The sequence below is a fragment of the Bos grunniens genome, chromosome 10, assembly GCF_055505025.1.
Source record: "Bos grunniens cultivar Pamir isolate PY7600 chromosome 10, Bosgru_T2T1.0, whole genome shotgun sequence".
In the NCBI taxonomy this organism is placed as follows: domain Eukaryota; kingdom Metazoa; phylum Chordata; class Mammalia; order Artiodactyla; family Bovidae; genus Bos; species Bos grunniens.
This window is the reverse complement of record NC_141174.1, coordinates 10,825,774-10,847,034: the sequence shown is the minus strand read 5'-3', so window position 1 is coordinate 10,847,034 and position 21,261 is coordinate 10,825,774. Positions and strand designations below refer to the sequence as shown.

Genomic DNA, 21,261 nt, shown 5'->3' with positions numbered 1-21,261 from the left:
CTGATTTGGGCTCTAGCTCAATTGCATTTTACTGTAAATATTCATGGCATGAATATTTTTTTTTCCATTTATGTTCCTTTTTAAATTATTTGATGCTATACTGTGCAGTATTTTATGGAACACAGTGTATAGCTTTACATAGTCACATCTTTCACTATTTCTGCCATAATTTGTAAATTGGACACAATGCCTAAAAAGGCTTTTATGTGTATATATATACACATATATCCCCTTCCTCTTGGACTTTCTCCCACCCCTCCTCAGTTCAGTTTAGTTCAGTCACTGAGTCCTGTCTGACACTTTGTGACCCCAATGACTGCAGCACGCCAGGCCTCCCTGTCCATCACCAACTCCCAGAGTTTACCCAGACTCATGTCCATCGAGTCAGTGATGCCACCCAACCATCTCACCCTCTGTCATCCCCTTCTCCTCCCACCTTCAATCTCTCCCACCCCTCCAGGTCATCACAGAGCACCAAGCTGAGCTCCCTATGCTTTATAGTGGTCCCCAGTAGCTATCTTTTTCACAGGAGTATATATGCATGATAGCCTATGTATGTGGCATGAATATTGAGCAAGGACAAGAGAGAATCCACAAGGATGCAAGTCCTGGAAGATGGTAGTTGGTAGGCAGGAAATAAAGAAATGCCAGTAGGCTTAAAGGGAAGAACCATTCCATCATCTTGAGAGGAGAGGCGATGCGTCCATTGAGAAGTGTAGGGAGCTCCCCCCTTCCTCCCTGTGATCTCTAGATCTCTGCAGGGGAACTGAAACTGTTTCTCAAAGGGTGAGGGGCTGCAGCTGTTCCCCTTGCTTGACTCTGGAAAGGCTGAAGGAGCAGGCATGAAGTGGCTTGCATCAGGAGAGTGCAGCATCTCAGGGCACTCTCGGAGCAGCGGGCTTAATGGATGCTTAGAGAGACATCGAGTGGCCCCTGCCCGTGGGGAGGGAGATGGCTCCAGATCGATCCTAGTATTAAGTGGATCCAGTTTGGGCTGCAAATGGCTTTGGCCCTTGAGACGAGGTTGGAGAGGAGAGAAAGGCCACGGATCTGCAGGGCGCTGGCAAGCATGGGAGGAAGGGTAGACGTGATTCACGGTACGTTAGGAAGTCACTGCAAGGTTTTGAGCAGGAACGCGACCTTGCTTCACTCATATGTGACGACTCCCCTGGCTGCTGTGTGGAGAGTGGTTTGGAGGCAAGTAACTGACAAGACCACTATAGGAGCAAGAGATGCTATTAGCTCAAACCATGAGGCTCAGAATCTCCTGCCCTTGAATCTACCGATGCTCCTGGAATGGCCTCTCTCCAGATGATCTCTCTCATAAGTAAGCCACCATTTTGTGAGAAGCTCAAACCACTGGGAGAAGCCACATCTGCAATCTCAGCTGAATGCAGGGTTGAGCCGTCTCAGCCCTGACACCAGAACATGCAAGTGAAGTAGTCTGACGGAGCCCCCAGCCACTGAGCCACCCTAACCACCGAGTCTGCCCAGCTGAGCCCCAGACAGCAGGAACAGACACAAACCATCCCTTCCACGCCCTGTTCTAAATCCTGGCCCATAAAAGCTATGCTTATAATACAAAATGGTTTGATACCACTTAGTTTGGGGGTATTTTTGTCATGCAGTAACTGGAACGGTTATTAAAGTGGTTCCTTAAGAAATATCTTTTAAAATGCAGACACATTCCTTGGAAGGATAAACACCTTCAGATGAACACTCACAACCAGTGTATCCAACAGACAGCAAAGCAGAGAAAGGGAGCCAAGAGACGCTCTCTTGTTTCACTGACAGAAAAGAGACACATAAGTGGCTTCCAGAAAACTGGAGGCAGAAAGGTGGCCACGCCACAAAGACAGCACAGTTAAAAGAGAAAGGTATGCGTCAACAGGACAGGCAGGAGAGCAAAGTCCAACCGCATTTCCCTCACAGCTGTGCTTCATTCCTCAACTCTTTCACTGGCTAGGAAGTTATTCATATATGCCTGTTTTCCAAAGGTTAAAAATCACCTGGAGGTCATAAAACAACAAGCACAAAGAGCAATTGTTACCCCCCCAGGGAAGTTGGGGAAATGCCAATATATGGATTTTTAAATTTTTAAAACTATTTATTTAGCTGGGCCAGGTCTTAGTGGTGGCACATGGGATTTTCGCTGCATCGTGAGGAACTTCTGTGGTGGTGCCCAGACTCTCTAGTGGTGGGGCACGGCTCTGGGACGCACGGGCTCAGAAGCTGCAACGGAGGGCTTAGTTGCCCCCTTCCATGTGGGATCTCAGTTTCCCAACAGGGGATTGAACCTGCATCCCCTGTATTGCAAGGTGGATTCTTAACCACTGGGCCATCAGGGAAGTCCCAGAAATAAAAAGTAAATATAAAACAAAATGGTAAACATGATACCCTCCCCCAAGAATCACAGTTCCACAGTGAATAGGGTTAACACGCAAACCTCATGCTAATAAAACTCACGTAGCAAGTTCTCCCCTTCACGGATCACAGCTCTCTGGTGGCAAAGAGGCTTGCATAGGTCAACGAAATTATGAGCCACGCCTTGTAGGGTCACCCAAGACAGACACGTCACGGTGGAGAGTTCTGACAAAACGCGGTCCCTCCTCGAGGAAGGAATGGCAAATCACTCCAATATTCTTGCCTCGAAGACGTCCAACATGCTACCAGCGAAGAGAAGAGAAATAGCACCATAAAGAAGGCTGAGCACCGGAGAACTTACGCTTTCAAAGTGTAGTGCTGCAGAAGACTTGTGAGAGTTCCTTGGACTGGGAACAGGTCAAACCAATCATTCCCAAAGGAAATCAACCCTGAATATTTATTGGAAGGACTGTTGCTGAAGCTGAAGCGCCAGTATTTTGGCCACCTGATGCGAAGAGCCAACTCATTGGAAAAGGCCCTGATGTTGGGAAAGACTGAAGGCAGGAGGAAAAGGGGGTGACAGAGGATGAGGTGGTTGAATAGCATCACCAATTCAACGGACATAAGTTTGAGCAAACTCCTGGAGACATGAAGGACAAGGAAGCCCGGCATGCAAAAGTCCATGGTCACAAAGAGTCAGATACAACGTAGCAACGGAACAACAGCAGCAAGTTCTAGCAGCCTTGAACCTTGAGAAGGTAAATCCCAGCAAAGTTCAGTTACCGTGATGTGGAGGAGGAAGCTGTAAATATTGGAATTCATTTGCTAATCAGTTTAATATTCCGTGCTAATTATATGGCATATAAAAATATGAGTATAAAAAGAATATGTAATGAACACTGATAAAATATAAAATAAGAGAGGCACTAGGTTAAATATTTGTGGTTTATTCAAGCCATTATTCAATGCAAGTAAAAATGATGGAGCAAGATACATAAGCTAGACTCTTGAACAGAGAAAAGAGCAGAAAATGTCTACAAGCCATGAAGTAATGCTACCTTAGTTACTAACACTAATGTCTACACTCTCCCAGCTTCACTATCTCTCCCACTGTTTTTGGAAGTACCTTGAATCTCATTTCAGATTGTTAATATAAACAGTAGATCTTCCCTGTAGCTCATATGGTAAAGAAACTGTCTGCAATGCAGGAGACCAGGGTTTGATCCCTGGGTCCAGTATTCTTGCCTGCAGAATCCCATGGACAGAGGAGCCTGGCGGGGTACAGTTTGTGGGGTCACAAAGAGTCGGACATGACTGAGCGACTAACACTACTTCTACTGAGTCTCATTTCAGATTGTTAATATAAACACTAGAGTTTTCTTTCCAGGAATACATTTAGAAGCTTGTAAAGAATGGTGAGATTGACCTGTCATGAATTTACCATGTAACTGGTTATGACTCCTAAGCTCTGTATCATTAGAAGATTTTCATGATACTGGTATTGATCCAGATCAACAAGTAATTTATCAGTCCCCAAACCCTAGTCCCCACAGAGACTGGGAGCAACAGGCCCTTTGAGCCTGTTCAGATTTATTCTCTTGCCTCCTGAGATCCTTTAGTAGTTATATGGTGTAATTTTCCAGAGTAAAATTGACAACTGTCTCTGATTCCAAGAGTTTGTGTGTGTTGCAATGGGTAAAACAAAATGTCTGATGTACTATTTATTATTTTTATTGATACTGGAGTTCTAAGCAATAAACATGAGAGTCCCAGGAATAAAGACGTGGATGTAGAGAACAGACTTGTGGACACAGCAGGGGTGGGAGAGAGTGGAACGAACTCAGGAGTAGCACAGAAACATATGAACACATATACATATATATAGATAGATATATACATATATACACATATACATTACTTTCCCAACAGAGGTCCGGAGAGTCAAGGCTATGGGGTTTTCCAGTAGTCTTGTATAGATGTGAGAGTTGGACTATAAAGAAAGCTGAGTGCTGAAGAATTAATGCTTTTGAACTGTGGTGTTGAAGAAGACTCTTGAGAGTCCCTTGGACTGCAAGGAGATCCAACTAGTCCATCCTAAAGGAAATCAGTCCTGAATATTCATTGAAAGGACTGAAGCTGAAGCTTCAATACTTTGGCCACCTGATGAAAAGAACTGACTCATTTAAAAAGACCCTGATGCTGGGAAAGACTGAAGGCGGGAGGAGAAGGGGACGACAGAGGTTGATGAGATGGTTGGATGGCATTACCGACTCGATGGACGGGAGTTTGAGTAAGCTCCAGGAGTTGGTGATGGACAGGGAGGCCTGGCGTGCTGCAGTTCATGGGGTCACAAAGAATTGGACACGACTGAGCGACTGAACTGAACTGATATACACTACCATGTGTAAAATAGCTAGCTAGTGGGAAGCTGCCATATAGCACAGGGAGCTCAGCTCGGTGCTCTGTGATGCCCTAGAGGGGTAGGGTGGGGACGGGGTGGGTGGGAGGGAAGCTAAAGAAGGAGGGGATATATGTTCATGTATACATATAGCTGATTCACCTTGTTGTAAAGCAGAAGCTAATACAGCACTGTAAAGCACTTATACTCCCGTCTAAAAGTTTATTAAAAGGGGAGTCCCTGGTAGCATATCAACTTAGAAGCATATTATCCCTCCTTAGACCAGTGGCTGTGTGTAATATCTCAGAGGGCATGTTCAGTAGAAGGCTAATCAGTCATCTCCCTGTGAATCTCAGACCTGTCTGAATTCTAAAAGGTCCTGGTTGCTCACCCTCTGATCACTGTGTCTCCCTCTCAGGGACATCTCTTATACCAGTGTCGCAGCCCTACCATCCAAAGGCCTGGAACACCTGAAGGAATTGATAGCAAGAAACACTTGGACTCTAAGGAAACTTCCTCTTTCCTTGAGTTTCCTTCACCTCACACGGGCTGACCTTTCTTATCCGAGCCACTGCTGCGCTTTTAAGAATCAGAAGAAAATCAGAGGGTAAGTGGCAGTGTCTGGATTAAGTAACAAAAGGTTTTGGTGGAAGATGAATTAATATCTGGGTATGAGGAAGAAGTTATGTTGTTTGCAAAACAGGTGGAGAAGAATTTGGAAGCGTCCGTAAGAAACATGAAGTCCATGGGACACGACGACTCTGCAGACCAAAAGTGTTTATAGATAAGAAATAAGGCTTGTATCTCTGGATCAAAGCAGAGGAGGGGAGGATTTTAGGCAGTGATGCAGGAGAGACAGGAATGATTTCTCATGAACCTCCAAACAAGGTAGAACAGGCAGTCCGCTGCAGATTTTAAACACCACTCCATAGACGAATCTGTGCAGCAGCTGAAGCCATCTAAAGAATCTCTTTGGGATCAACCTGGTGGGCTAGTGAAACACTAAAGCTTACTTCTGTAAGCATGCCTGCACAATAGTGTCCCTTATTCATCTGTTCAGTAAACATTTATTGAGCACCTGTTATGTGCCTGGCACTGTCCTACCCACAGCAATGAATAGGACAGACCAGAGCCTTCTGGCATTTTGTTTACATTCTAGCATGGAAGTCAGAAAAGAAACAGGCAAACAAGGAAGATCTCAGATAGTGCTACGAGGGAAATGAGCACAAGGGGCAGACAGTTTATTAAAGAAGAGGAAGAAAGGCTCTTCTGAGGAAAGACAATTTGAGTTGTCGCTCACTCTCCCATTCTATACAATAATAAACCAATACTCACAGACCTTCCCAAGGTGAAATAACCAGGAAATAGTAGAATCAGGTCCTAACCTAGGCAGACTGGCTCTAGTATCCATGATTTTTTTTATTTTTTTAAATCACTGCTGTTCTTGAACTGGTTGCAGAAGAGCAATAAGGACAGCACGTCAGTGGGTCATACTTGGGGAGGGACAGTAACAGGAAATGGTGCAGGAGAGACAGGCCTGACCGGATCCTGTAGAATCCTGTGTATCACACTATGTAGTCTGCACATTTTGCTAAGTGTGGTGGGGACCATTAGTGGGTTTCCAACAAGTGGTGACTTTCTATCCACTGCCTTGCAGAATCCTTCAGTCTTTAATGTGTAATGAGAGCAGTATTCGGGGCCTGCGTCAGAGAAAATCTGCAAGTGCTTTGAATGGTCCCTTCTACCAGGAATATGAGGATCTGGGTGATGGCAGTGCTGGGTACAAGGAGAACTCCAAGTTCCAAGATACCCACAGCAACTCTCATTACTATGTCTTCTTTGAGGAGCAAGAAGATGAGATCATCGGTTTTGGCCAACAGCTCAAAAACCCCCAGGAGGAGACCCTGCAGGCCTTTGACAGCCATTACGACTATACCGTGTGTGGGGGCAGTGAGGACATGGTGTGTACCCCCAAGTCGGATGAGTTCAACCCCTGTGAGGACATCATGGGCTACAAGTTCCTGAGAATCGTGGTGTGGTTTGTGAGTCTGCTGGCTCTCCTGGGCAACGTCTTCGTCCTGGTCATCCTCCTCACGAGCCACTACAAGCTGACCGTCCCACGCTTCCTCATGTGCAACCTGGCCTTTGCAGACTTCTGCATGGGGTTGTATCTGCTCCTCATCGCCTCCGTAGACCTCTACACTCAGTCTGAGTACTACAACCATGCCATTGACTGGCAGACAGGCCCTGGCTGCAACACAGCTGGCTTCTTCACGGTCTTTGCCAGCGAGTTGTCTGTGTACACGCTGACGGTCATCACCTTGGAGCGCTGGTACGCCATCACCTTCGCCATGCGCCTGGACCGCAAGATCCGCCTCTGGCACGCCTACGTCATCATGCTGGGGGGCTGGGTTTGCTGCTTCCTGCTCGCCCTGCTCCCTTTGGTGGGAATAAGTAGCTATGCCAAGGTCAGCATCTGCCTGCCCATGGACACCGAGACTCCTCTTGCCCTGGCATACATTATCCTTGTTCTGTTACTCAACATCATTGCCTTTATCATCGTCTGTGCCTGTTACGTGAAGATCTACATCACAGTCCGAAATCCCCACTACAACCCAGGGGACAAAGATACCAGAATTGCCAAAAGGATGGCTGTGTTGATCTTCACTGACTTCATGTGCATGGCCCCAATCTCTTTCTACGCTCTGTCGGCCCTTATGAACAAGCCTCTCATCACCGTTACCAATTCCAAAATCTTGCTGGTCCTCTTCTACCCACTTAACTCCTGTGCCAATCCATTCCTCTATGCCATTTTCACCAAAGCCTTCCAGAGGGATGTGTTTATGCTGCTCAGCAAGTTTGGCATCTGTAAACGCCAGGCTCAGGCATACCGGGGTCAGAGAGTTTCTCCAAAGAACAGCACTGGTATTCGGGTCCAAAAGGTTCCCCCAGATGTGAGGCAGAGTCTCCCCAATGTGCAGGATGACTATGAGCTGCTTGAAAACTCTCATCTAACCCCAAAGCAGCAGGACCAAACCTCAAAAGAGTATAAGCAAACAGTTTTGTAAGTGGTACAAGGACTTAGGCTGGTTTTTTGAGCATCATTCCAACCATCGACACAACACGTGGCTGATCTAATCTGTAGATAATGTTTATGTCTGGAGAGGGACTAGCAGTAACCTAATCATTGCCTCCAAGAAGGAAGAGAGGCAACCGGCGTGTCTGAATTCCAGGTGATATCACAGTAATCCATACTTCCTGGAAGATTTACTGGATGTTAAGTGCAGCGATGACACTGTGTAAAATGCTTAATACATATCAACTGAGCCATGTTGACATTGCGCTTTCTCACTTTTATATAGCATTTCATACTAAAGATTTAGCAAATGGCAAATGCTATTAACTTGGTTGGTGACCACAAGATAAAACTGACTCCGTGTTGGTTCAGTTCAATTTCACGCTCATTGATACAACCCAAGAGAGTCTGATTTTCACGAAACTGAAACGTCCAAGAGGACATCATACAAGGAACAGCCGTTTTGACACATGAAGGGGAGGAGAAGGCTTTGTTTTTTTTTTTCTGACTCTGAAACGTAATCATCTCTTCACAAGAATCTACCTGATGGGAACCAACTGTTGCCTGGGAAAACTGGCAAGATTTCAGCTGTTGTGGCTGAGCAAACTAAGAAGTGCTCTTCTTGGCCAGTCTTCTGGCATTAAAAACATGCATTCTAGAAAGTATTTCTAAATGGCAAGTGGGAATTATGAGCTGGGCATTCTAGATCACTTGCTTATTAATAAAGCAGGCTGGACATCCATTTACTGTTGGACCTTGGCCAACTTACTGGGCCTCTGCAGTCTGTAGAAATGAAGGAGCTTAACGGCCTCTTCCAGTTTTAAAACTCCATGGATAACCCTCCCCCTCAAAACATAGGTTGCCATGAGGAAGAGAGAGAAAAACAATAAGGAAGCAGAATCTGTTTTTCCCATCTTTCAGCACTGCCATCTCCTTCTCTTTGGAGCCTAGACATGTGACCCAGGAAATGTTTTCTTTGTTTCATTTTTTGGTTATGATCTGAACCAGAAATTCTAGTAAATGACCAACATATCAAGCTGGCTCTGAATCACTCATCTAATTCCTAGACCTACACAGCTATCATTATCAGGCCAAAAGCAGGCGGATACACACAGTATAATGAATAAACAACATAAAAGGTGGTTTTTGCAAATGCTGGTTAGTTACTACTTCACTGTGAAAATTCACTTGAAACATTTAACTTGTCTTCGGGGATTGGCTAAGTAAAGAAATACGATACAACACTAAAACAATCAAGACAGGTTTCTTCTCTCTGAAACTGTCAGCTTTTTCCAATCTTGTTGACCACTGGACATTAAAGTCTATATTCCCCAACAGTGCTCCCTTACTTAATATGGACAGGATTTTTATCACAGATGTATTCTCCAGGTTATCTGTCAAGACAGCCCCTTAATTTCATTCTAAGCAGAGACAGCATTTGCTTCTCAGTGCTCATGAAGCACACTATGGATTAAAACCACAGCATGAATTAAAATCTTTTGTTAAGTCTGTGGAGCAGGGTTGGTGGGCCCAATGGGCCCCCAGAGATGGTGACCCTGACTTACCTGGAATCTCTCAATAGCCATACACATTCCTGATTATCATTGAGATGTGGATTAGACATTTCAGTAGAAATGATATACACACCTAAAGTCATGACTTATTCACAAATTAATTGTAACTAATGAAATTAAACAAATGTGTTACCTTTGACATGTGCTTTTCATCTGTGACATCTTGAAACATCACATTCTGATAATGTTTTACCTTGAGTAGTTGAAATAATACATTCCTAGAAAAAGTAACTTCTACAGATTTGTTGCTAAAGTTTGCATTTGTGACATGAAGTAAATTTTCTTCCTGTGTGCTGAGTCCTAAAGTATTTCTTTTATAATCTGTGAGCTAAAACTAAAGACAGGAAAACATTGGGTAATAAATCTGTCAGGCGAGTGTGTGCTCCTCGGTTCTGTCTCGTCACAACAAAGATTTGGAGCGACGGACATTAAAGCCCTCAGCGCATCACAGCTCTCGGGTCTTGGACAAACGTGTTATAGCTCTTAGACGAATCAGTGTTACAGCTCTATTTTATTTAGAAGATAGCAGGAGAATCCATCCTCAAAGCGTGAGGGCATGCCAACCCAAAGACACAAAAAAGAAGAGTGGATGAGCGCACCAGCGTGTAGGGGAGAGAGAGAGCCCTTTGGCTCCTCTTTTTATATGTTTTTCCCTCCCCCTGGGCCTGCCCTATGCAAATTGGGCTAGCCAGGAGTGCTGTCGGAAAGGGCGATGGCACTCCACTCCAGTACTGTTACCTGGAAAATCTCATGGACGGAGGGGCCTGGTGGGCTGCAGTCCATGCGGTCACGAAGAGTTGGACATGACTGAGCAACTTCACTTTCACTTTTCACTTTCATGCACTGGAGAAGGAAATGGCAACCCACTCCAGTGTTCTTGCCTGGAGAATCCCAGGGACGGGGGGAGCCTGGTGGGCTGCTGTCTGTGGGGTCGCACAGAGTCGGACACGACTGAAGTGACTTAGCAGCAGCAGCAGCAGAAGTGCTGTTTGTTCTATCTGAAGTTCTCACTCCGGTCCTCAGACCTTCCTTTGACCTTTCTTTGTTCTATTTTCACGGGCTTTTCTCTACCTTGTCTTTTAGCCACCGCCATTTTAGACTCCTGTTTTCTATTCTAACTACCTAATAAATCCATATCAAAAAATTATTGACTACGAATAACTTAAGTATAACATTGTATCTTGGTTGTAAATGGTCTTTATGTGAAAAAATTTACTCATGGTAAAATAAATTATGATTCACTGACAGGCAATGACATCTAAGAGAAAAAAATGATTGGTATTTACCCTTGGAATTTATATAGTGCTCTGTGGCTCAGCTGGTAAAGAATCTGCCTGCAATGCGGGAGACCTGGGTTCAATTCCTGGGTTGGGAAGATCCCCTGAAGAGGGGAATGGCTACCCACTCCAGTATTCTGGTCTGGAGAATTCCATGGACAGAGGAGCCTGGCAGGCTACAATCCATGGGGTCACAAAGAGTCAGCCACAACTGAGCAACTTTCAGAAAGCAATGAAGACGCTATGTGTTAGACACTCAGTCATGTCTCACTCTTCGGGACCCCACGGACTGTGGCCCACCAGGCTGCTCTGTCCATGGGTTTCTCCAGGCAAGAATACTGCAGTGGGTTGCCATTCCCTTCTCCAGGGGATCTTTCTGACCCAGGGATCAAACCTGGGTCTCCCACATTACAGGCAGATTCTTTACCACCTAAGCCACCTGGCTAGCCCTTAATGAAGATAATACATCTATTAATACAAGACCTGGTCAGAGTTAGTTTAACTTGGTAACTACCTAAATATTTCAGCTATCTAAATGTGGAACCAAGTCATAAAGACAAATAGCCTCAGGTCAGTCACACAGATGTCACAAAATTCATGCCCTAAGGTTTGTACATGTTGCTCAAAGGAGTTTCTCAAAAATCTCTCAAAGTTTGACTCTTGCTCAATGGATAATCTGCTACATATCAGAAGCAGCTGATTAGAAGAGTCTATTACAAGGCAGCACCATGATAGTCTCAATATAGTAAAAGCGAGGGCAAGAAGATAAAACTGAATCGTTAGAATTAAAAACAATAACTGTGTGGGAAAAAATAATCCTGTTTGAAGTCTTTGAAGAAAAAATTATAACACAGTGGACTGATTCTCATTCATTCTAAATACCTAAATAGACAGGAAAAACTTGGTAGCAATGCATTGTTTCAAAAGATATAAAGTTCCAACTCAAAGTGGTGAACAAGGCCTGGGATCTATCAACCTTCCTTTTCCAAATTTCACTGAAATGATAGTGAGAAAATATAAAATGAGATCAAACCGAAACTGTATTGTGAACAGGAGAAATGGTACCAACAACACACCCAAGGCTTTGATCACTCTCTGAAAGATGGAAAATTTCTGGCCTTGAGTTGATGGATGACTTAGGGTGCAGAAGGTCACAGCCTAGAACTCATTCACAGGATAAGGCTGGAGCAGTGGAAGGATGGGCTTCCCTGCAGAGTCCCAAGAGACCCCCAGGTCTGGAAGTCACAGGTCTAAGAGGCGACTTATGTAATTAATTGCAAGTCCATCTCACCTGGCCCCTCCCATCCCCTCTCATTCCATTTAGTTAGAACAACTGACATATTCAGGGTTCTGCCCAGGTTGAAATCAAGAAACTGATTGTAAAGAAAGTAAATGTTCAGTGTAGATAGGGCTAAGTTTCTGGTCCGGGGTGGGGGGCAGGAAGCAGAGAACTGAACTCACTTGCCCACTTCCTCCCTCACATTGTTAAGTGAAGCCGGGTCATTGATGCAAAGGTATCAATATCAGTGCCCAGCCAGGGAAAGGTGGAGAGAGATCTACATCATTTGCTGACATGAACCATCTTCTTTCTTTAATCAAAAATTAAAAATGAACCACAATAATTACCAGACATTTGAGAAAAATGAAGTGCATATCAATAGCACACACACACACAAAGACCAAATTGAACAAACAGAACATTTCTCCAGAAAAGTCTGTTCAGAAACACGGTATTATTTTTAAATTTCTAATTAATAATATCAGATAAATTTACTAATCAAAAGCAAGAAGGAGTTTTGGCAAATTTAGAATAGGATTGCTGAAGCAAGAGCTTTAACAGAATGACTAGGAGCTAAAGTAGAAGAACTCTAGAATGTTCAACAAATAAATAAAGATATGAAATATCTGACAAAAGTTGAAAGATATAGAAGATCAGCCTCAAAGTCCAACATAAGTATAATAGTTTTAGAGAAAATATACAAAATGTAATAATAACCAGAGCCACAGAAGAAGAAAACTTCTTGAGCAGATTGACAGTGTCTCCTTAGTACTACGGGGATGGATAAAAAAGACTCACATGTGGAACAGTCCATATAAAGTATCAGAACACCAAAAGTAAAAGAGGGATCTAAAATGTTGGAGAATAAATGAAGAAAGATATAGGGGAAAAAAAAAAAGTCAGGTATTATAAAAAAAATTAACAAGTAGTTGCTGCTGCTGCTAAGTCACTTCAATTGTGTCCAACTCTGTGCAACCCCATAGACGGCAGCCCACCAGGCTCCTTTGTCCCAGGGATTCTCCAGGCAAGAATACTGGAGTGGGTTACCATCTCCTTCTCCAATCAGAGTGACGTTTAATTCAAGTTAACAACATCATATACTAGAGGACGTGATGCAACGTTTTCAATGCCTTGGGAAAAAGTGTTTTAAATCCAGGATCCTATACTGCTGCTAAGTCGCTTCAGTCATGTCCGACTCTGTGCGACCCCATAGACGGCAGCCCACCAGGCTCCCCTGTCCTGGGATTCTCCAGGCAAGAACACTGGAGTGGGTTGCCATTTCCTTCTCCAATGCATGAAAGTGAAAAGTGAAAGTGAAGTCACTCAGTCGTGTCCGACTCTTCGTGACCCCATGGACTGCAGCCTACCAGGCTCCCCCGTCCATGGGATTTTCCAGGCAAGAGTACTGGAGTGGGGTGCCATCGCCTTACCCAGTCGAATTTTCATCCAAGTGTAAGGGCAAAATAATGACATGTTTATATAGCAAGTACCTGGAAGGTTACTTATGTCAGATAAATTATTCAAAACTTGGAATTAAGCAAAAAGATAACTTTTTTTTTTTTTTTTGGTGTGTTTTCAGTGCAGTGCTGGGCTTGACTTCCTATTGTTAAGGCAATTTGCAACTTGATAAGGACAGAGGTTAACTTGTCTAGATGATCTTTATTGACAGAGATTCAACCAACTTCTGCATGATTTGTGGACCCACTGAATGTTAACCAGTTTTGTATCTAACCCAGCAGTTTTATAACACTTACAACTGCTTTTAGGTGAAAGTGAAAGAGAAAATATTAGTTGCTCAGTCATGCCTGACTGTGTGTGACCCCATGGACTGTAGCCCACCAGGCTCATCTGCCCATGGGATTTTCCATGCAAGAATATTGGAGTGGGTTGCCATTTAGGTACTTAACTTCTTAAGTGCATATTTGGACCAGTTTTAACAACTTGCTGATATTGTCATCAAATTTTAAGTTGAATAAAATCTTTCGAAAATGTTTACATTTGCAGAAGAGTCATTTTCTGACATTACCCATATCTCCCATCTGAAAACTTACTTGAAGTAGTACTTCAGATATAATGTAATTTCCTTTTCAATGGCTCTTGACACAGTCTTGGTTTTACACTTGATAATATTTGTGTGCTATAATTCTATAAATATTTAAAAATCAAATTGTATGACTCATATTTCCCAATAGACTATAAATACTACAAACCTTGACAAGTCAAAGTAATGGTATTGCTAACAAAAGTCAGGAGGGGGAGGAGAATGGTAAAGGAGAAGGACATGATAAAGGAGTTAATTCCCTATGTTACACAGTGGGGAGGGATGAGAGACCGCCCACAGTGAACACAATAAGAAATAGAAGTTTGTTATAAAGTCAAACAGCTAAAAAGCCTGAAATTAATACCAGCCTCCAAATTTTAAGGCTGGGAGCTAGGAGATTATGCTAAAACAACTAATTTCCTAACCTCCCTTATGTGCAGACAAAAGATATATTGTCTAAATATCTGTAGTTCAAATAACAGCTACCTAAGCATAACAAAAATATAATAATAACCTTCAGCAGAAATCAAATCAGAAAATGACTAAAAGCAGTTTCCTTTAGGGGTTGGGACTAGGAATTGAGTACTGTTAGGAGTTGAATTGAACCCCCCCAAATTCAGGCTGAAGCCCTAACCTTCAACATGAGTGTATTTGGGAATAGGGCCTTTATGGAGGTAACTGGTGTTAAATGTGGTCATAAGGGTAAGGCCCTAATCCCATCGGACTGGTGTCCTCATGAGAATAAGACGCGCCACAACTCTCTCTTTCTCACGTACACACAGTAAACATGATGGCAATGATACAGCAGGAAGGCGGCCATTTGCAAGCCAGGAAGAAGCCCACACCAAAAAACGGATCTGTTCACGCTTCAGTCTTGGATGTCTAGCCCCCAGAATTGTGAGAAAATAAATTTCTGTTGTTTAAGCCATCCAACATGTGGTATTTTGTTATGGCAGCTCAAGCTAATACACTGTGCTGCTGCTAAGTCGATTCAGTCGTGTCCGACTCTATGCGACCCCATAGACGGCAGCCTACCAGGCTCCTCATCCCTGGGACTCTCCAGGCAAGAACACTGGAGTGGGTTGCCATTTCCTTCTCCAATGCATGAAAGTGAAAAGTGAAAGTGAAGTCGCTCAGTCGTGTCCGACTCTTCGTGACCCCATGGACTGAAGCCTACCAGGCTCCTCCGTCCATGGGATTTTCCAGGCAAGAGTACTGGAGTGGGGTGCCATTGTAGATGAAAACTTTTCAACTGGTATTCCTCTGTACTGCTAATTCTTTTTTTTATCATATGCTTACTTTTTAAAAACATTAAAATGGAAATTATTATACTAATATTATGCTTTAAGATAATTAATCAAAATGTGGCATTTAACGAAAGGTACAAAATGGCCAAGTTTATCAGGTAGTTGAGTTATTATGTCTGTAGAGTTACAAGGGCAGGAGGCAGATATCACACTGAAGGTCACTTGAACAATAACCTAACCACTATGAAATCTAGCTTTTTAGGATTTGACAAAACAAAACAATGAGTTTTAAAGTGCTTACTTTCTAGCAATATCTGATAAGCTAATCACTAAAAAGGTAAAAGCCCTTTAGAATTTATTCTACTGGACAACCTATTTACATTAAATCAGACCTTTTGTTTCCCTTAAAATGGATTGCTGTAAAAGTGGCATAAGGAAAATTAAACAACTAATTGTTATCTGTAATGAATTTAGTAAATAAAAAGTAAAACTTTGAATAAAGTAAGGAAACCAAGATTGTGTGAACCACTTCAATTTCATCACCCATTCAGTATAATTTTGAAATCTGTTTTGGAAATTTGAGAATATTGAGGAATATTCTGTTTCATTTACTGAAGTATTTTATATGGAGAGGGATTAGGAGGTGATGGACATTTGTTCTTGGACAGCATACAATGAAAAGTTTAACTGTGTCACGTCCCTGTACCACCCAGTCTTAAAAAAACACAACACAGTTCCTCATAGCGCATTTTGGGGGTGTTTAAATGTCACAGTGAACTACAGAAATAGTTCAGGCATTTGGAAATGAAGCAATGAGGTATTAATAATTCACTGTAATGTGATATAAATAAAGGATTCTAGTCATTGAGAAATTTACAATCAAAATGGCACTACAGATCTGCCCACTACATGGGAAGTACTTTAACAAAAGACTATTTATAATTTATTCCTGTGACCCAGGTTTCTTTCACTACAGGCCCTGCCATGTAAAGACTAACCCCAAAGAGAGTCACAAAAAAGTATGAGAAACTGAGAAAGAGCCTCAGTTCTCTAGGAGGCTTTTCAAGTATCTCAGCAAGGGCCATATTAAATAGATGAAGCAAAGGTTGGGAAAAACAAGACTAGTTTCATCCCTACTTTTTTTTTTTTTTTAAAGTAAATCCCACGTTTAAATTTTACTACATTCCACATCAGTTCCCCAGACACCACGTGGAAAAGACTTCTGGAATGAGAGTGGACAAAGTTAGATATTGTCACACAAGACATTGGCAGATGATTTGTGGATCTGTGGGAATACGGGACTCCTAGGGTTCTTTTCATTAGTAACAAATTAGAACCGTTTTGCTCAATTTACTCTCAGGTATTTCTCTAACTTCTCTAAGTGTTTGTTAAGCACTCTCACAGAAGAGGAACCCAGGGAAGTATTAATAGCTTCAGCAAATGTTGGAGAAATGAGATACCCTGACCAGTCAGTGCCACGGTCCAGATGAAAGGGGAGATGCCTGACGTCATACCTGTTTTCACCATCTGTGGGCCAGCTTTGGAGAAAAGGAAAAAGTGAGCACACACCTCTGGCACTTATGTCTTCCCAGACATCCAAGTTGCTACTTACTTCATTTTAATTAGTGCACTTGAGCCACTACTGGGAGCAACAGTTGGAGGAAATAAAAGCATTTCCTTCTGCTTTTTCATCCAGCCTCAATGGTGCCCCTGGTACCCACTCAACCTGCAGCCATACTGTCCTCCATGTGGAAGACCCTCAACCTCCTCCAATGCGTCCATCCTATCCTAGTCTTAATACCGTCTTTCCAACCTGTTCATTCTTTGCTGTCCCTCTCCAGGTCATAAAAAGATCATTGCTATGGTCCTCATTCCACCATTAAAAAAGGGGAAAGGGGTCTGGAGGCTGCATCCAGGGCATATTCAGAAACTGTTCAAGAACCATCACATAGGCTGCTGACGGAGAGAGTGAGAAGGTGCAGAATGCGGTAGTAGCAGGGCTTCCGTGGTCCAGGAGTAAGGTGGTGATTACATACGAGACAGAAATGTGTGGCTGGTGCTGTTTATCATCTCCTCAGCTGAAAAGGAAATGAAGGGGCTAATAATTTCATTTGAAGGCCTCTTAAAGCGATTACTTAGTACTGTCCCCCATTTCTGCAGAAGGATTCTTTAACTTTTTAAGTCAATAACAACCACAACAAAATCAATGGTTGGAAGAAGTGTCCAGAAGCATCTAATCCCTTTGAAAACACATGAGTTCTTAAACCCTAAACTTTAAAAACACTTTCTATGTTAATAGCTAACACATACCTATGTATGTGTATATGTATATAGTAACTCTGTTATGGTTCTTACTAGGTTCCAAGTGCTATTTTAAGTTTGTTCTATTAAAAGTCATCCATTTAGGATAAAGAAGGTGTAGTACATATATACAGTGGACTATTACTCAGCCATATAAATAAGGAAATAATGCCATTTTTAGCCACATGGATGGACCTAGAGATTGTTATACTGAGTGAAGTAAGTCAGACGGAAAGAAAATATCATATGATATTACTGATATGTAGAATCTAAGAAAGGTCTACGAATGAACTCAACTACCAAACAGAAGTAGAGTTACACATATAGAAAATAAACTTGTGGTTACCAGGGGGGAAGAGGTGGAGGGATAAATTGGAAGGTTGGGATTGATATAGACACTATACAATATAAAACAGATAACTAATAAGGGCCTACTAAATGGGGAGACTCTACTCAATACTCTGTAGTGGCCTATATGGGAAAAGAATCTAATAAACAGTGGATATATGTATATGCATAACTGATTCACTTTGCTGTACATCTGAAATACAACACTGCAAATCAACTATACCACAATAATTTTTTTTTAACAAAACTAAAAAAGAAAAAAAAAACTCTCAGTCAACAGAAGAGTCCAAAATGCAGTACTTGGATGGAATCTCAAAAACAACAGAATGGTCTCTTTTGTTTCTAAGGCAAACCATTCAATATCACAGTAATCCAAATCTATGCCCCAACCACTAACGCCAAAGAAGCTGAAGTTGAATGGTTGAAAGGTTCAGTGAAGTTGAATGGTTGAACGGTTCTATGAAGACTTCTAAGAACTTCTAGGACTAACAGCAAAAAGAGATGTCCTTGTCATCAGAGGGAACTGGAATGCAAAAGTAGGAAGTCAAGAGATACCTGGAGTAACAGGCAAATTTGGCCTCGGACTACAAAATGAAGCAGGGCAAAGGCTAACAGAGTTTTACTGAGAGAATGCACTGGTCACAGCAAACACCTTCTTCCAACAACACAAGATGACTCTACACATGGACATCACCAGATACTATCAGCAGATTTTGGTCAATACTGAAATCACATTGATTGTATTCTTTGCAGCCAAAGATGTAGAAGCTCTATACAGTCAGCAAAAACAAGACCGGGAGCTGACTGTGGCTCAGATCATGAACTCCTTATTGCAAAATTCACACTTAAATTGAAGAAAGTAGGGAAAATCACTAGATCATTCAAGTATGCCAAAATCAAATCCCTTATGATAATATAGTGGGAGTAACAAACACATTCAAGGGATTAGATCTGATAGAGAGTGACTGAAGAACTATGGACAGGGGTTTGTAACACTGTACGGGAGGCAGTTATCACAACCATCCTCAAGGAAAAGAAATGCAAAAAGGCAAAATGGTTGTCTGAGGAGGTCTTACAAAGAGCTAAGAAGAGAACTGAAAAGCAAAGGAGAAAAGGAAAGATATATACATCTGAATGCAGAGTACCAAAGAATAACAAAGAGAGACAAGAAAGCCCTTCTCATTGATCAATGCAAACAAAGAGGAAAACAATAGAATGGGAAAGACTAGAGATCTCTTCAAGAAAATTAGAGATACCAAGGGAACATTTCATGCAAAATGGGCACAATAAAGGACAGAAATGGTATGGATCTAACAGAAGCAGAAGATATTAAGAAGAGGTGGTAAGAATACACAGAAGAACTGTACAAAAAAGAGCTTCACGACCCACATAATCACGATGGTGTGATCATTCACCTAGAACCAGATAACCTGGAATGTGAAGTCAAGTGGGTCTTAGGAAGCATCACTATGAACAAAGCTACTGGAGGTGATGGAATTCCAATTGAGCTATTTCAAATCCTAAAAGATGATGCTGTGAAAGTGCTGCACTCAGTTCAGTTCAATTCAGTCGCTCAGTCGTGTCCAACTCTTTGTGATCCCATGAACCGCAGCACACCAGGCCTCCCTGTCCATCACCAACTCCCCGAGTTCACCCAAACCCATGTCCATTGAGTTGCTGATGCCATCCAACCATCTCATCCTCTGTCATCCCCTTCTCCTCCTGCCCTCAATCTTTCCCAGCATCAGGGTCTTTTCAAATGAGTCAACTCTTCGCATCAGCTGGCCAAAGTATTGGAGTTTCAGCTTCAACATCAGTCCTTCCAATGAACACCCAAGACTGGTCTCCTTTAGGATGGACTTATGGGATTTCCTTGTAGTCCAAGGGACTCTCAAGAGTCTTCTCCAACACCACAGTTCAAAAGCATCAATTCTTCAGTGCTCAGCTTTCTTTATAGTCCAACTCTCACATCCATACATGACTACTGGAAAAACCATAGCCTTGACTAGACGGACCTTTGTTGACAAAGTAATGTCTCTGCTTTTTAATATGTTGTCTAGGTTGGTCATAACATTCCTTCCAAGGAGTAAGAGAGTCTTTTAATTTGATGGCTGCAATCACCATCTGCAGTGATTTTGGAGCCCCCCAAAAAATAGCCCCCCAAAATAAAGTCAGCCACTGTTTCCCCATCTATTTGCCATGAAATGATGGGACCGGATGCTGCACTCAATATGCCAGCAAATTTGGAAAACTCAGCAGTGGCCACAGGACTGGAAAAGGTCAGTTTTCATTCCAATCCCAAAGAAAGGCAATGCCAAAGAATGCTCAAACTACTGCACAGTTGTACTCACCTCACACGCTAGTAAAGTAGTGCTCAAAATTCTCCAAGCCAGGCTTCAACAGTACATGAACTGAGAACTTCCAGATGTTCAAGCTGGTTTTAGAAAAGGCAGAGGAACCAGAGATCAAATTGCCAACATCCACTGAATCATACAAAAAAAACAAGAGAATTCCAGAAAAAAAACGTCTATTTCTGCTTCATTGATGACGCTAAAGCCTTTGACTGTGTGGATCACAACAAACTGTGGAAAACTCTGAAAGAGATGGGAATACCAGACCAGCTGACTTGCCTCCTGAGAAATCTGTGTGCAGGTCAAGAAGCAACAGTTAGAACTGGACATGGAAAAATGGATTGGTTCCAAATTGGGAACGCAGTATGTCAAGGCTGTATATTGTCACTCTGCTTATTTAACTTGTATGCACACTACATCATGAGAAACACTGGGCTGGATGAAGCACAAGCTGGAATCAAGATTGCTGTGAGAAATATCAATAACCTCAGATATGCAGATGACACCACCCTTATGGCAGAAAGTGAAGAGAAAAAAGAGCGTCTTGATGAAGGTGAAAGAGGAGTGAAAAAGTTGGCTTAAAGCTCAACATTCTGAAAACTAAGATCATGGCATCTGGTCCCATCAGTTTATGGCAAATAGATGGAGAAACAATGGAAACAATGAGAGACTTTACTTTTGGGGGCTCCAAAATCACTGCAGATGATGACTGTAGCCATGAAATTAAAAGACGCTTGCTCCTTGGAAGAAAAGTTATGACCAACCTAGACAGTCTATTAAAATGCAGAGACATTACTTTGCTAACAAAGGTCCATCTAGTCAAACCTATGGTTTTTACAGTAGTCCTGTATGGATGTGAGAGTTGGACTATAAAGAAAGCTGAGCACTGAAGAATTGATGCTTTTGAACTGTGGTGTTGGAGAAGACTCTTGAGAGTCCCTTGGACTGCAAGGAGATCCAACCAGTCCATTCTAAAGGAGATCAGTCCTGGATGTTTTTTGGAAG

At 42.5% G+C, this 21,261-nt stretch overlaps 1 protein-coding gene across 1 annotated transcript in view; it reads left to right on the top strand.

The window, feature by feature from the left end:
* TSHR (thyroid stimulating hormone receptor) overlaps window positions 1-9,703 on the top strand; it is a 158,324-nt gene extending 148,621 nt beyond the window's left edge. The window contains exons 9-10 of the mRNA XM_086319359.1: window positions 5,181-5,369; window positions 6,420-9,703. Coding sequence (XP_086175485.1) covers window positions 5,181-5,369; window positions 6,420-7,830 — 1,600 coding nt within the window. The 3' untranslated portion in view covers window positions 7,831-9,703. The remainder of the gene's footprint in view (window positions 1-5,180; window positions 5,370-6,419) is intronic.
* The last annotated feature ends 11,558 nt before the right edge of the window (window positions 9,704-21,261 follow it).